We start from the raw sequence: 14,131 nt of genomic DNA, 5'->3' as shown, positions 1-14,131 counted from the left end.
TATATCATTTGAACAATATTTTCATTTTTTGAATAATTAAAGGAATACATATCCCAAGTGTTAGATTTTTATGTGCAAGGTAAAATAAAATTTTAAAAACTTTATTTTTGTAATTAAAAATAATTTAGAAAATAACATGTTACTTCAAAAGATAGAAATGATATTCTACATTGAATAAAAAATAGAAGTTGAATGAAAAAAAAAATGTTAATGTTTCCATAGATTTTACCTATCTTATGTGAATAAGATAGTTTTGTTTTTTCTTATTTTCTTTTATTATGGGTTTTTTTTTTCTTATTTTCTTTTATTAAGGGTTATATTTTCTTATTTCTCTTAAGAGAACTCTTGATTAAAGAAATGGCTTTTCTTGGGGGATTTTAAATTTTAGTCATGGTTTTTCCTCCAAATTTTCAAATGCAATTGGTTTAAATTTGAATAATTCATTCTAAGAGTCAAAGGAAGAATTATATGGAACATTGAATTCTCAAAAGCTAAGAAGTAACCAAAATAATATTTTGTTGCACTTTAAGTTTTCAAAATCTGAATTTATTATTTGAGTTATTATTTTAATTAAAAACATTTATGTTGCGTTTCATTATTGCATGATCCTAAAACTAAGGTGAAAGCCTTTTTTTTTTTTTTGGTTAAAGACCTTTTATGGGCTGGATTTTTCATCATAAAAATTAAAGTTACACGGTCCTTAAATGGAATCTGAAACCCACTACTACTTCAAGAGCTACAATAAAAATAAAAATAAAACTTTGTGGGGCACAACATCCCAAACTAAGTTACACTAAAAAAAGTCAAAACAAGAACCCGTTGGCTAGATAACATAGCCCAAAATTTGAAATTGAAAAATCACCTACCAATAAAGATAAACATGTAGAATATAACTGTAATAAAAAAATTACCTCCACTGGAAAGAAGCAGAAAAGTCACTAGAACTAAGTAAATCCAAGCCAATCTCATGAGACACCAAAATGAAATCCAAAACTTGCAAAAGAGAACTAAAAAAACACACACATTATGAATTACCCAAGAAAAAACTATTAGAATGAGGACAGGATAGCACTGCATCCAAACTACAGTGTACAATAAATAAACATCACATACCACTACCCCAGCTAAAACCACCAAAACATACTAGCCCCAATCGACAAGGAAATAACAACAAGAAAGAAACTCCTTTGGGCAAGAACATTAGAAAAAACAACACCACAACCAACCCAAAAATACCCTAATAGCTAATCAAAATAATCCAAATGAAACCCCACAAACACCCCTAACACCAACAACCAAAATAATAAACAGAACTGGGAGACAACATATAAAGCAAACCTCAAACCAACCACCACAATATAGAAATAGGAGACTAACCAAATAATATGGGCTCAAATATGTGTAGAGTCAAACAAAACCAATGTTTTGGAAATCTCTAAAGATACCAGGCCAATCCCAAAGCAAATACCACCCCTTTACAATAAAAAAATTGTATCTGATTAAGGAACCATCGCCCAATTGTAGTCACTAGAAGAAATATACCCAAGAAGGATGCAATTCATTACCAACCAAGTGGGACACACAACACGTTGAAATATAACCCTTCTACACACTAAACATATTAGAGAACCACTTGAATGCAAACCGCCAACCAAGAACAACAAAACCACCACTTCAAAACTCCACCAAACCACAAAAACCATATTCTTCACAACTATATCATAAAACCTATAAGAATGAGAGCAGCAGGACTTGCAGCACCAAAGGATATTTCCCAAATATTAGAGGAAAACATAAAATGATTGCCAACAAAAAAAATAAAAAAATGCCACAATAAAAAGATACACCATATAGTTTTGAATAAACAGCCCACCAAAAAAAAAAAAAGAGACCCAAAAAAATAACTTCTCCAAAGCTGCAACATTCAAAAACGCCCAAGAAAGCATGAAGACTCCTCAAAATCCAAGGAATGTTACCAGAGCTCAAAGTAATGTGAAGGAATTATATTGCACAACAAATTTATAATAGGTGGGTGTCCTTTCGTAAGGAAAAAAATTCAAATTTTTTAATTTTTTTGTGGTAGGAAAAATAAGTTGGTGTCCTAGGCTAGTAGGAAGAGTCCATTTGATTATGAAAATTTTCTTCATATAATTTATATGTAATAAACATATACCACCATATATTTATTCTTTTAATGCTAAACAATTAATTCATTCTCAAAAAGAAATTAATTAATTTATGTTCTCTTATTAATTAATTATTGATCCATATTTTATTGCATCATTTTAAAATTGATTTTTTTTTTTGTAAAATATTCTATTTTCTTTTTTTATCCCTTGCAAATGTTCAACATCTTGTGTTATATATATATATATATATATGGCGAGACGTATTTAATGCTGTTTTTTTTTTTTAAGAACTACAAATTGCGTTAAAATAAAAAAACCTAATATAAACTACTAAGTGATAGAAAGCTTATCACAGTCCTCCTTTAACAAAGAAATGAAAGTAGGAGGAACCTTATTACAATCCAAATCTTCCCACAAAAAATCACCTTTCAAAGAAAAGTTAGCATAAAAGTCAGCTAACTTATTACATTCTCTATTTGCAAAATGAAATAAAAAATCTCCAAAATCCTTAAGAAAAGAGAAGTCCTCCCTCTGTATTTATGAACTACGCGATCATCTTTGACAACCAAGTTTTGTAAATATTTTATGATATTCAAGTTATCTCCCTCTATAATGATATGCTTAGCATCCAGCATCCATTCTTTGATAATCTTCCTTAAGGAACGGAAAATCAACAACTCCAAATAACCATTATCTCAGTGCAGACACCTGAACCCAAAAGCCAACTGAAATCTTCCTCTATGATTTCTAAAAATACCACCAACTCTATCTTCATTAGAATGAAGTAAAGTTGCATCAATGTTGACTTTAATCCATCCGGGTGGAGGGGGATGCCAAAAAGAGGAAATTAGCTATGTAGGCTGGTTCGCACCCTAGTGATCCAAAAACATATTAAATTTTGAGGAGGTTGATGCAAAGCTAATAGAATTAGAAACAATGAAGCCCAACTCGAGCTCATGTCCATCATGTATAAGTTTATTTCTACTCTTCCATGAATAAAAAACCAAAGAGCAATATAAATTAGCAATAAGAGGATTCACTTTCGCTAACCTTCCCAGATTATCCAAAAATCCTACAATGACAAAAAAACTGGAATAAGAATGTCCAATTTATTCACCAAGGAAATAGATTGAATTAACTTAGAGTAATTGACTGCAACATGCTCAACATCTTCTATCGTCTCACACCCTCTCGGACAAAGGTTGTTATTCAACAATCTCCTATACATTAAAAAGTTTGTAGTAGCAATTGCATTCTTCAAAAGAAGCCACCAAAAGCAGTCAATTCGAGTGTGTAGTTTTAAATTCTTTAGCCATTTCCAACTCTGTATTGAAACTGAATCTTTCGCATTCGAAAGAAGGCCAAATCAATAATTGATTTACCAGAGAAGTTATTTTATAGTTCCAACTCATCATTTAAAAGCTCTGAGTGAATCTTGATATGAAGAATGACTTCAATCAAAGCCTTTCCAAAGAACTTAGATAGCTCCACCTGATTCCAAGATCCATCGGAAATAAAATTCACCAAAGGAGGAAAATCTGTTTCCTCCACCGCAATGAAGGTAGGCCATCTATCAAAGATTCTATCTAGTAGCCAAATATCACTTAAAATGTTAACAGAATAACCAGAAGCAATCCTGCACCTCAAAATTGGTTTAAGAGCATTCACTCCACTTAGCAATATTTTCCAAGTCGAAGAAGCATTAGTCCTGGGCACACACACGAAACGTCTCTGCCATACTTAACATATAAGGATTTATTAATAATAGAATCTGGATTGTTAAGAAAATTCCAAGCAAACTTTGCTCTCAAAGTCCCACAGTAGAAACGGTTGAGTGAATTCCACGACCACCATCATACACCAGTTTACAAATTTCCTTCCAAGAAACAAAATGTAAACTATGACCTCCATCTTTTTTGTTCCATAAGAACTCCCTACACATCTTATCAAAATTTCTCAAAATGCTCGAAGGAACTAGAGAATGGGATGCATAAAACAATGGAATGGAGATATTCATTGATTTAACAAGCACCAATCTCCTAGCTAAGGAGATGAACTTATTACTCCACACATCCAATTTTGAAGTAGACTTCTCTAAAAGATTAAAGAAGTATGATGCAATCAGTCTTCTCAAAGTGATTTTGATACCAAGCAATGCATCTCATTAACTTCATTAAATCACATAATCTTTAAAAAAGCTCTTCTCCTATTCCTTTCCACAAACTTGCCAAATAGAATAGATGACTTCTGAATGTTCACCTGCTGTCCCATCCAAGGACAATAATCTGTTATAATTTTCATAATTTTCTTCAAATATCCAAGTTTGGCTTCCGATAACATAAGAATATCATCAACAAATAGTAAATGAGAAATTTTAGGAGCCGTAGGTACAACTTTTAAACCCAATTTCTATCCCTTGATTAAAAAATCATTAGTGAGAAGTTGAGAACATAAGTTCAAAAAATAAGGCAATAGTGGACATCCTTGTCTAAAACTGCTTTTAGCATCAATCCACTTATAACCAATCCCATTAACTTGAACCAAAAACACAGGGTAAACCACACATTCCATTAAGAGGTTAGAAAATTTTTTTGGGAATCAAAATTATCCAAAACTTGCCTAAGAGTATCCCAGGCCATGCTATCATATGCTTGTTCCATGTCTACTTTAATTGCAACCCAACCTTTTTTAGATTTAGAAAATCTAAATTTATAAAATAGTTCCTGGGCAAGAAGAACATGATATGATAAAGTCCTCCCTCTAATAAAAGTCACTTGAACATCGAAAACAAAAAAAATGAATAACCATCAATAATCTATTTAAAAGAACTTTGGCAACAATTTTATAAATGGAATGGCATAGGCTAATAGGACAAAAGTTGGAAGGAACTAGAGGAATGCTAATTTTAGGAATAAGGATTACTATTGTCTCCTTCCATTTAGAGCACATATTACCATAAGAGAAAAAAGTGACGAAAAGAATCCTAAACATCTGTACCAATCATCTTCCAATATACTTTCATGAATGAGTAAGAGATACCATCAACACCAGGAGAAATGTTTTTGCCAAGATCTTTCACCACAACCTCCACTTCTTCCAACAAGAAATCAACATGAAGGATATCACAATCCCCTTGACTTAACGAATTCAGGTTAGATGGCCAGCCTTTCAAACCACAATCTCTAGGCCTCCACTTGTTACTAAAAATTTTAAAAACAATCTCCTTGATAACCTCGGGATCCTCCACCAGCAAGGCCATATTATCCTTGACTTGCTTTACGTCCATTACCAAATGCATGAAAAAAAAACTCAAATTTGTGTCACCTTCACCTAACCATTTTACCCTTTCCCTTTGCCTCCACCAGGTACTTAATCGAGCAAGAGTGCAATTGAATTCATTATTTTTAGACCTGAGTAGAAGAAGTTTATCCTCTGAAAAATTCTGACCCACCGATTCCTCCAACCAAAGATCTTCAATTTCTCTCTTAAGTTTTTCCTTTAGTTCTACCAAATTTTGATGCTTTGATTTGCTCCAAAAGTACAAGGCTTTCAGAACCCTTGAAAATTTCTTATTTAAGATTTCCATAGCATCACCACTAAACAGTTTATTCCAAGATCTACTCACCATCGAAGCTGCAGTCGGATAGGACAACCATACATCTTCAAATCTTTGAAGTATACTTCTACAATTAGAATGGTTGAAAATTTTCGATTCAATGGGACAGTGGTCAGAAGAGACCCTAGCTAAGTGTCTAACTGAAGCCTCATGGACCAATTCCAACGCCTTGGAATTCAACAAACATTTATCAAGTCTTTTATGAATACGAGCACAACCATTCTTATTATTGCACTAGGTATACTTTTGTCCAAGAATCCCAACATCATGTAGCTCACTTTTGTTCATAAAAGCTTTCATATCAAAAGGCCCTTGGGAAAAAGAGAACTACTTACCTCCCTTTTTATCATCTTGAGAAAGGATGCAATTAAAATCTCCCCGAACCATAGAAGGTACCTCAGACCTCAAATGCAGCTCTAAACAATCCACAACTTCCTTCTACCATACAAGTCTTTGCTACCATAAACAATAGAGACCACCCATAATACTTTATTAAAAATCTTCAGCTCCCCAACAACACATTGAGCAAACACTTCCAACAAAGTAAAAGAGGCCAAATCAGACCTCCATAACACCATGATACCTCCAGACATCCCACTAGACAGGAAAAGAAGAAAATCCCAACCTACTCCCATGAATTTATCAAAATCAACTCTAGTAATAAATGAAATCTTAGTTTCAAAAATACCAACAAAAAAGAACATCCCACTCTTTAACAAATTCTTTCAAATACAAGGAGGCCTCCTTCTTATTAGCTCCTCTACAGTTCCAAAAGGCTAAGGAACTCATTTTGCCGTGAAAGGGGAAGGACCACGCTCCTCTTTTTATTCAAATTCACCTTGCATTGCCTAGAAGATGAATTCAAATGCTCAAGAGACCTAAGTTCCTTAAGAAGCTTGGGTTTGTACACACCGGACACAACATTACTCAAGCAAGCAAGGCTATCACCCTTATTATCCATAGAATCATCTTTGCTGAAAATAGCCAAAGTGCCCATCTTTGAATAATTAATAGGATCCACAGAATCCTCTAGCTTTCCTTCTTCCACATCAATTATAATAGACACACCAACTCTATCTAAATTAACCTCCTCCCCACACATTTTATCCAGCATTTCAAAACATTTATCTTCAAAAAAATTTGATTTAGGGGAAGAGAAAAGTTGTATACCATGCATCATAGGAACATCCTGAGTAGAATCCTCATCAGAATTATTTAATTCCTCACTGCTTTTCTTACGGATTAGATCAGATCCATCTTCAATCTCTATCCCAGTCAAAGGCAAAATGGCCTTCCCAGTAATTTCAACTTTATCCAATCTAGAAGACAGAGATTGATTCACCTGAGCATTTAAAATAGCTTCAATTACAAGATTAATGTTCTTACAAAACTAATTAGATTCATCTTGAACCTCTTTCCCATCCATATGCATTTCCATTTGCACAACAATAAGAGTTTTGTCCATCCCAATAGGCATAGCTTCCTTAACCCGAGCTTTAAATATACCTCTAGTTTTAGTTACAAAATCTTTGTTCAACACGTGCCTCTAGAGATAGATGTACGGAGGCACGTGTTGGCCATAGTACTAGTATGAGGTTGTTAATAGAAATGGATGGACGACCTGATGCCCCGTGTCCTAGTTAGTTGGCAGAGGAAGATTAGAACTCCAGAGTAGGCTTCCGTGGTCGGCTGATTGTTCAGCCCTAACACCATATCCTATAGTATAAGTATAGTCTTTTTCCCTATCTCAGCTATATCAACAAGGCTGATCACTCATCCGCTTGTAAATGAATGGTGTAAGACTCACTCGTCAATGAAAAAATGAATTGTGTCAGAATTTTTCACTGATCAGGTGTAATCAGTCTCATCCGTGTAAGAATTTGGAGTTCCTCTTCCAACCCGTCCCAGATTGGGCGTTATGGCAAAGAACAAGAAGAAAAAGAAAGAAGAAATTTGTCCAATAGTAACAAATGGTGCCTCCACAGGTTGACATCCGATCCAACCTAGTAGTAAGCGATCCGCCAAAAGCAACCAAAATATTCCTTGGTGAATCGGTCGAAAACTTGAACTACGCACATACATACTTTTCAAAAAAGGTAAAGCCAACAGAGATATAGAAACTGGTGCTATTGCGGCTACACCTCCCGATTTGTCAGGTATACTGCGAAGAATGGCATGGATCGGTAGGAAATACCATTCCGGCACAATATGAGGCGGGGTGGGCATCGGATTAGCAGGTATATAATTGTCGGGATGCCCCAAAACATTAGGAGCATAAAAAATCCAAATGGAAAAAAAGATAGCAGAAGCTACCCGACCTACTAGATCCTTTACATAAAAATAAGGGTAAGAAGCAATTTTATCCATCTCTGAATGTACACCCAATGGATTATTTGATCCATATTGATGCAATGCGGCCAGATGAAGAAGACTGGCGCCTACTAAAAGAAAGGGGAGTAAATGATGAAGACTAAAAAAACGATTTAAGGTGGCATTGTCCACGGAGAAACCACCCCAAAGCCAAGTCACTATGGTATCTCCTACTACAGGTATGGCGCTAGCTAAGCTTGTAATTACTGTAGCTCCCCAAAAGCTCATCTGACCCCAAGGTGGTACGTATCCTATAAAAGCTGTCACAATCATTAATAGGAATATTACAACTCCGAGACACCGAACCAATTCCCTAGGACTGCTATAACTCGCACTAGCTAAGGATCTAGGGTTTTCATTGACCAGCGATCAGAAAGTAGAAAAAGTCTTTGACACGTTTATCCGATAAAGAATTGGCTGAGTTGTCTCGGATGAGCATACTTCGAATAGCTCGTATGAAGGGTAAAGCATCTTTCCTTAAAACACTTTCAGTAAACTAAAAACTAAGGAATACTCACTTTGGCCAATCTTCGGAGGATTCCCTTTGCTCCACTAGCCTTGATTAGCTAATAGAAGTACCAAGGTTCGTCTGTGAGTCTCGTGAGCAAGGCTGCATATAGGAGTGATCTTTCCTTTTGGATGGCCTTAAGGCAGACCCAGACCAAGATAGCGGTTGGATACTGCTGTGATTCTCATGCATGAGAGCTGTGAAACTAAACAAGAAAACTATCGTGTCTAAGTTCAACGCTGCGCGCCTTTTGAGAAAATAGAATATACTTCACACACATCGTTCGAACATCAAAAGAGAAGATAGAAAAGAATCAGTCAGAGAGAATGTCTGGAGATAGAATAGTAAGTAACCGTAACTAGGAAACCCGATAGCAATCCACTAGGGCTGCTAATGCTAAGGCCATACACATTTCTTCTCCTGTTTTTATGTTACTAACTAATAACCAAGGACCATTAGTAGAATCCTCCCTGATACCATTGGCTCGAGCTCCACCAGTATCTTTACCTTGTACAGGAACCTTTCCCATATCCACAATATCTTTTTTTTTATAATCAAACTGCAAGCATCAATCAAGTGTCCAATCCTTCCACAATTGAAGCAAAAGGTTGGGATAATTTCATACTCCACCTTTTGAAAAAATCTTCCATTCATCCCATCCACCCAAGCACCCAATGTAAGTTGTTTGTCAAGCTCAACTCGGACATAGACTCTAGCAAACTCCCTTCTTCCCCATTGAAACAAGTCGCCATCGATCAAAAGGGGTTTACCAAACAGAGAATATTTTCTTGACACATTGATTTCATCCCAACAATAAAGTGGAAGGTTGGACATCCTAATCCAGTTCGGAGAGGACAGTCCCTTAAGAGAATCTAGATTTTAATTAAGATTCAACTTATCAAGTCCAATGATATGGACATTCACAAACCAAGGGCCACTAGATAATACGTTCTCCATCGATTCAATAGTAAAAAAAAGAACATAGCAGCCAACCCGAGCCAAGAACAGTCAAGTGGAACTTTCCAAATTGTGACCAATGATGTCTCAACTCATCTGCTATCACCTCAATAGGGATAAATCTAACAAATACTTTCACGATAATAGAGAATTGAAGCTTCATGAAATTGTCTTTAACATTAGGTTCAAACAGCTTAACTACATAACCATCCTCCGATAGGAAGGATGCATTATCCAACATGTTAACATTGATATAGGGATGCTTCGACCAAGGATTTCCAGGATGTTGCTTAATCATCTCTTTAACACCAAATTGAGTTCCCTCTACTGAAACAGGACCTTGCCCATTCTCTGATGTAATATCACAAATAGTTGATGGATCAACGCTTTTGCTTTGAACAGATCGAGCACCTTCAGAAATGGAAATAGGTTTACCATTGGCAAACCTATTAACGAATAACTTCATGTTTGAGGAAGATGATTGGACATTATTAACGCTAGGAACACCATGTGGAGTATTTTCCTTAAACTCTTCCACAATCTGCTTGCCTTTACCTATAACCGGTGGTGAGGATTGAACTTTAACACCAATTGGTTCTCTGATAACTAGAGCATTGGAGCGAATGAACTTTGGAGAAATCACGGGCTGAGATGGGACGACTGAACTAGAAATGCCACGAGAGGCAGGAGAGAAATTCTGGCCATCAAAGATGGCCGGTGGCCGATCCTCCATGTCTAGCAGAAAACCTGCCAATGTAAAGACTAAGATAAATTTTGAAAAAACAATTCAAATTCTGGGAGCTTCTCTCTCTAAAGTTGTCTCTCATATTTAATGCTATTGGGCATGTAGCAACGCAGCAAGAAAGAAATGGTAGTATGATTTCAATGTCGAAAGGTTTGCATAATTACTTTTGTAGCGTAAAAAAGAAGGGAAGGATTGCATATTTCCATTTAGAAATCTAAAATAATAATTTACTCTAAAAATTTTAAATACAGAGAGTTTTTTTTCTTAAGTTTATTGTAGCTATTTATAGAAGTAATTGTATGACTGTTACAAGAGGATTATTTTTTAAAAAGATCAACAAATATAATTACTAAGAAATGGAAGCATAAAAATACATGATTTTCTTATGCATTTTTCTATCAGTTATGTATTGATTTTGCATTGAAAATTTAAATTAATAAAATACTGTAATAAATTGTAATGCTGAATTTTAGTTTTTTTAAAGAACACAATTTTAAACATAAAAAATTCTCAAATGAAAAGTAATGCAAATACCACTCAGTCAACAAATAATTAATAGAACAAAACTAATGCCAGTACGATTGGCCACCACCTACAACCATCGTCGATTGTCAACGCCACCAAAGGCGCCCCCTCCCCATGCCGCCGCAATTGCTGCCAAAGACAGTTGTGGCTGGCCACTGATATATGCTAGACATCGACCGTCATTATCGTTGTCGTTGTCCATTGCTACGATTCTTTCCCGCTAATCACCGCCACTGCCTTAGTTGGGCTTTACGTAGATTCAAGAAAAAAAAAACCACTTGCATTCATTTAACATACACCTAAACATATTCAAACATTTCAAATATATTGTATTAATTTTATATTATATTTCATTTTATTTGAACTTTTTTAATCTAGACAAAGGGCTTCTAACTTTACATACCTGTTAACTTCCTTCACATGGTTCACTTGCACTAGCCCGCCAACAACATGCTAGTAGGCTTCGGTGTTATACATAAATATTCTAAGGTGCAGTTAGTTCGGATTGATGCCTATGATAAGAAGATCCGCACAATATGAAGACCAAAAAATTAAAAGCAAACTATAAACATGGAGATTCAAAATTATACTACCCATAGTGACTTTTTGGAGATAAGGAAAAGATCTTTTAAGATGATTAAAAAAGAACTAGTGTGAGTTTAATGGAATGCCCTAAGGGAACGCACCTTAGAAGAGTTATCCAACTTAAGAACTCATTGAAGGAGACCTAAATAAAGAACACTGACATAATCACTCCATTTATAAAGAGTACAAACTATTCGACCTCATGAGCCTGGTGTACAGTCGGAATTTGATGAGCACAAGCAGTATTGGTTAATCTAATCAACATTTCATTCTTTTATGTAGGTTATTTCCATAAAAATAACATAAGGTGCTATAAGAAGTATTGGTTTAAAAGCTTGAGTCTAGTCGAGGGTGGGGGATTAATGCATCTCTAACATCTAGGGAAGTAGGAGTGATTTTGATGCATTTTGAGGAAGAAATATGGTGTATAATGTTTCTCACCGTGTCAAAGAAAGGACAAGGGCCCCAAGCAACCCCCCCCCCCCCCCACCACCGGATCTAAACGGGTCAACCCGAACCCGACCCGTTTTTGCAAACGAGTCGGAAATTTCAACCCGGATCCGACCCGGTCGGATTGCCGGGTTGACCCGACCCGACCCGCGAGGCAGAGGGTAGAGCTCGCGACAGCGCGAGTGCGAACGGATCGCGCGTGCGGAAGAAGTCCAGCAGTCCGCTGGACCGAGCGATGGCACGTTCGGACGAAGTCCGAGTCTGACAGTCCGAGGCACCGCACCGCACGTCCAGGAGGGAGACGGCGGGACCGCGCCTGCGGACGGAACGTGCGGCATCGGCCGATGCCGCGATGGTGCGAGCGTGGGACCACGTGAGCACGGTAACAGCGACGCCGCGAGTGCGGGCGAAACGCCAAAAACCAGGATGGATTCGATTTTCGGGTCAGTATCGGGTCAACCCGAACCCGACCTATTTTTGAACTGGTCAAAAATCCGAACCGACCCGTTTTTCAAACGGGTAGACTCAAACCCGGATTTTTTCGGGTTGGGTTCGGGTTGGGTCAAAAATTGACACCCCTAACCACATGAGTACAGACTATTCAACCTCATGAGTCTGAGGTTTTTATTATCACAAGCATTAATAGTTTAGCTATTCCAATTTAAAATCTTTTATGGAGATTATTTCCTTAAAAATAACAAGGACCTTTTAGAAGTCTTGATTTAATGGCTGGAGCCTAGCTGAGGAGTGTATAAGGTTTCTCTCCATGTCAGAGAAAGGAGAAGAGCTCCGCTATGTTAGGATAAAATGAGTTGGTAAGTGGAATTATGTGGGATGAGGAGCTTGGGGAGTGGACATGCTTCAAGGGGTTCAATCACTATAAAAATCTAATTTATGTTTTTTTTCCCTACTTTTCATTATTTATCTAGTTTTATTTATACAAAGTGGCGCTAAAATTTAAAAACAAGAAAAAGTTATTTTATCACACTTGCTCTTGAATTTATTTTTAAATTATTGTATTACTCTTGTGGCTTATCTTCAAATGTTATTAAGACTTCTACTATAATTGTTGTTGTTTGTTAATTGCTGTTTAAATTATCAATTCACCTTCTCCCTACGCCCCCAGCGCGCACTTGCTTGTTTAAAGTCACATTCATTTGGTATCAAAGCATGCTTTTTATTTCTTTTTTTTTTGGTTAAAACCCGCTGTAGGGCCTATGCGTTAAATTAATTAAACCGGTTACAAAGTCCTTAGAACGATACTCTAGCTCGCTACTGCTCAAAAGAGCTACAACAAAATGAAAAATAAAACCTAAGAGCCGATGGTTCCTTTTTCTAATATTACAAAAAAGACCTAATAGAACACTCGGGCTGCAGGCAAACAACACCCAAAAAAGGAAGAGCAGATTTCTAACATGAATTTTGGATAAAGAATGTAGAATCTCTAGGGCCTATGGTAAGAAATGAAGGAGTTTCTATGGATCTCTAGAAGTTGCAGTGTAGTTGATTGATCTAGGATGACTTCAACTATAGAGGTTGACAATATTTTGAATGGTAGGTTATAAAAGGGAGCTTGTCAGAGGCTTTCTATAGAATTAAATTTCTTTTACAAAATTAGCCTAGAAGGCTATACTGTTTGATTGAACTCTAGAGTGAAAAGCTAGTTTCTACAAGTTGAAGAAGTATTTGGTGTGATCCCTTATATTAACTATCCATTTGAAGTTGAAGGATTTTATGTGTACAATGATGCTTCATTGAAAGGTTTTGGATGTGTATTGTAGTAGACCAAGGAAGTAATTGCTTATGCTTCCAAGTAGTTGAAGCCGCATGAGAGAACTATCCTACATATAATCTAGATTGATGGAATTTGTATTTTCTTTCAAAATACTGAGACTTTATCTATATAGTGCTAGGTGTGAGATCTTTACTAACCATGATCGTTTGAAGCATATTTTAACCTCATAGTTAAATATGAGGCAGCGAAGGTGGTTAGAATTCAATAAGAATTATGATTTAAATATTATCTAGCAGCCTAGAAGAGCAAATATCATTGTAAATTCTTTAACTAGAAATATTTATGGGAGTAGTAAATTAGTCTAATCACTTCTGACCAGGCGTCTATTCAAAAGATGGAAAGGCTAGAATTTAAAGTATTATACTCAAATCTGATGTGCATGCAAGAAATATTTATATGATGATTATTCATCCCAACAACATCAAGCCTTTATCCCACTACGTGGGGTTGG

General features: G+C 36.1%; 1 protein-coding gene across 1 annotated transcript in view; it reads left to right on the top strand.

The window, feature by feature from the left end:
* Positions 1 to 12,237: 12,237 nt before the first annotated feature.
* Positions 12,238 to 14,131, top strand: part of LOC114579511 — a 4,984-nt gene continuing 3,090 nt past the window's right edge. Inside the window, exon 1 of the mRNA XM_028694301.1 lies at positions 12,238 to 12,328. Coding sequence (XP_028550134.1) covers positions 12,238 to 12,328 — 91 coding nt within the window. The remainder of the gene's footprint in view (positions 12,329 to 14,131) is intronic.

The sequence above is a fragment of the Dendrobium catenatum genome, unplaced genomic scaffold (genome assembly GCF_001605985.2).
Source record: "Dendrobium catenatum unplaced genomic scaffold, ASM160598v2 fragScaff_scaffold_450, whole genome shotgun sequence".
Lineage (NCBI taxonomy): Eukaryota > Viridiplantae > Streptophyta > Magnoliopsida > Asparagales > Orchidaceae > Dendrobium > Dendrobium catenatum.
This window is presented reverse-complemented; position numbering and strand designations above follow the sequence as displayed.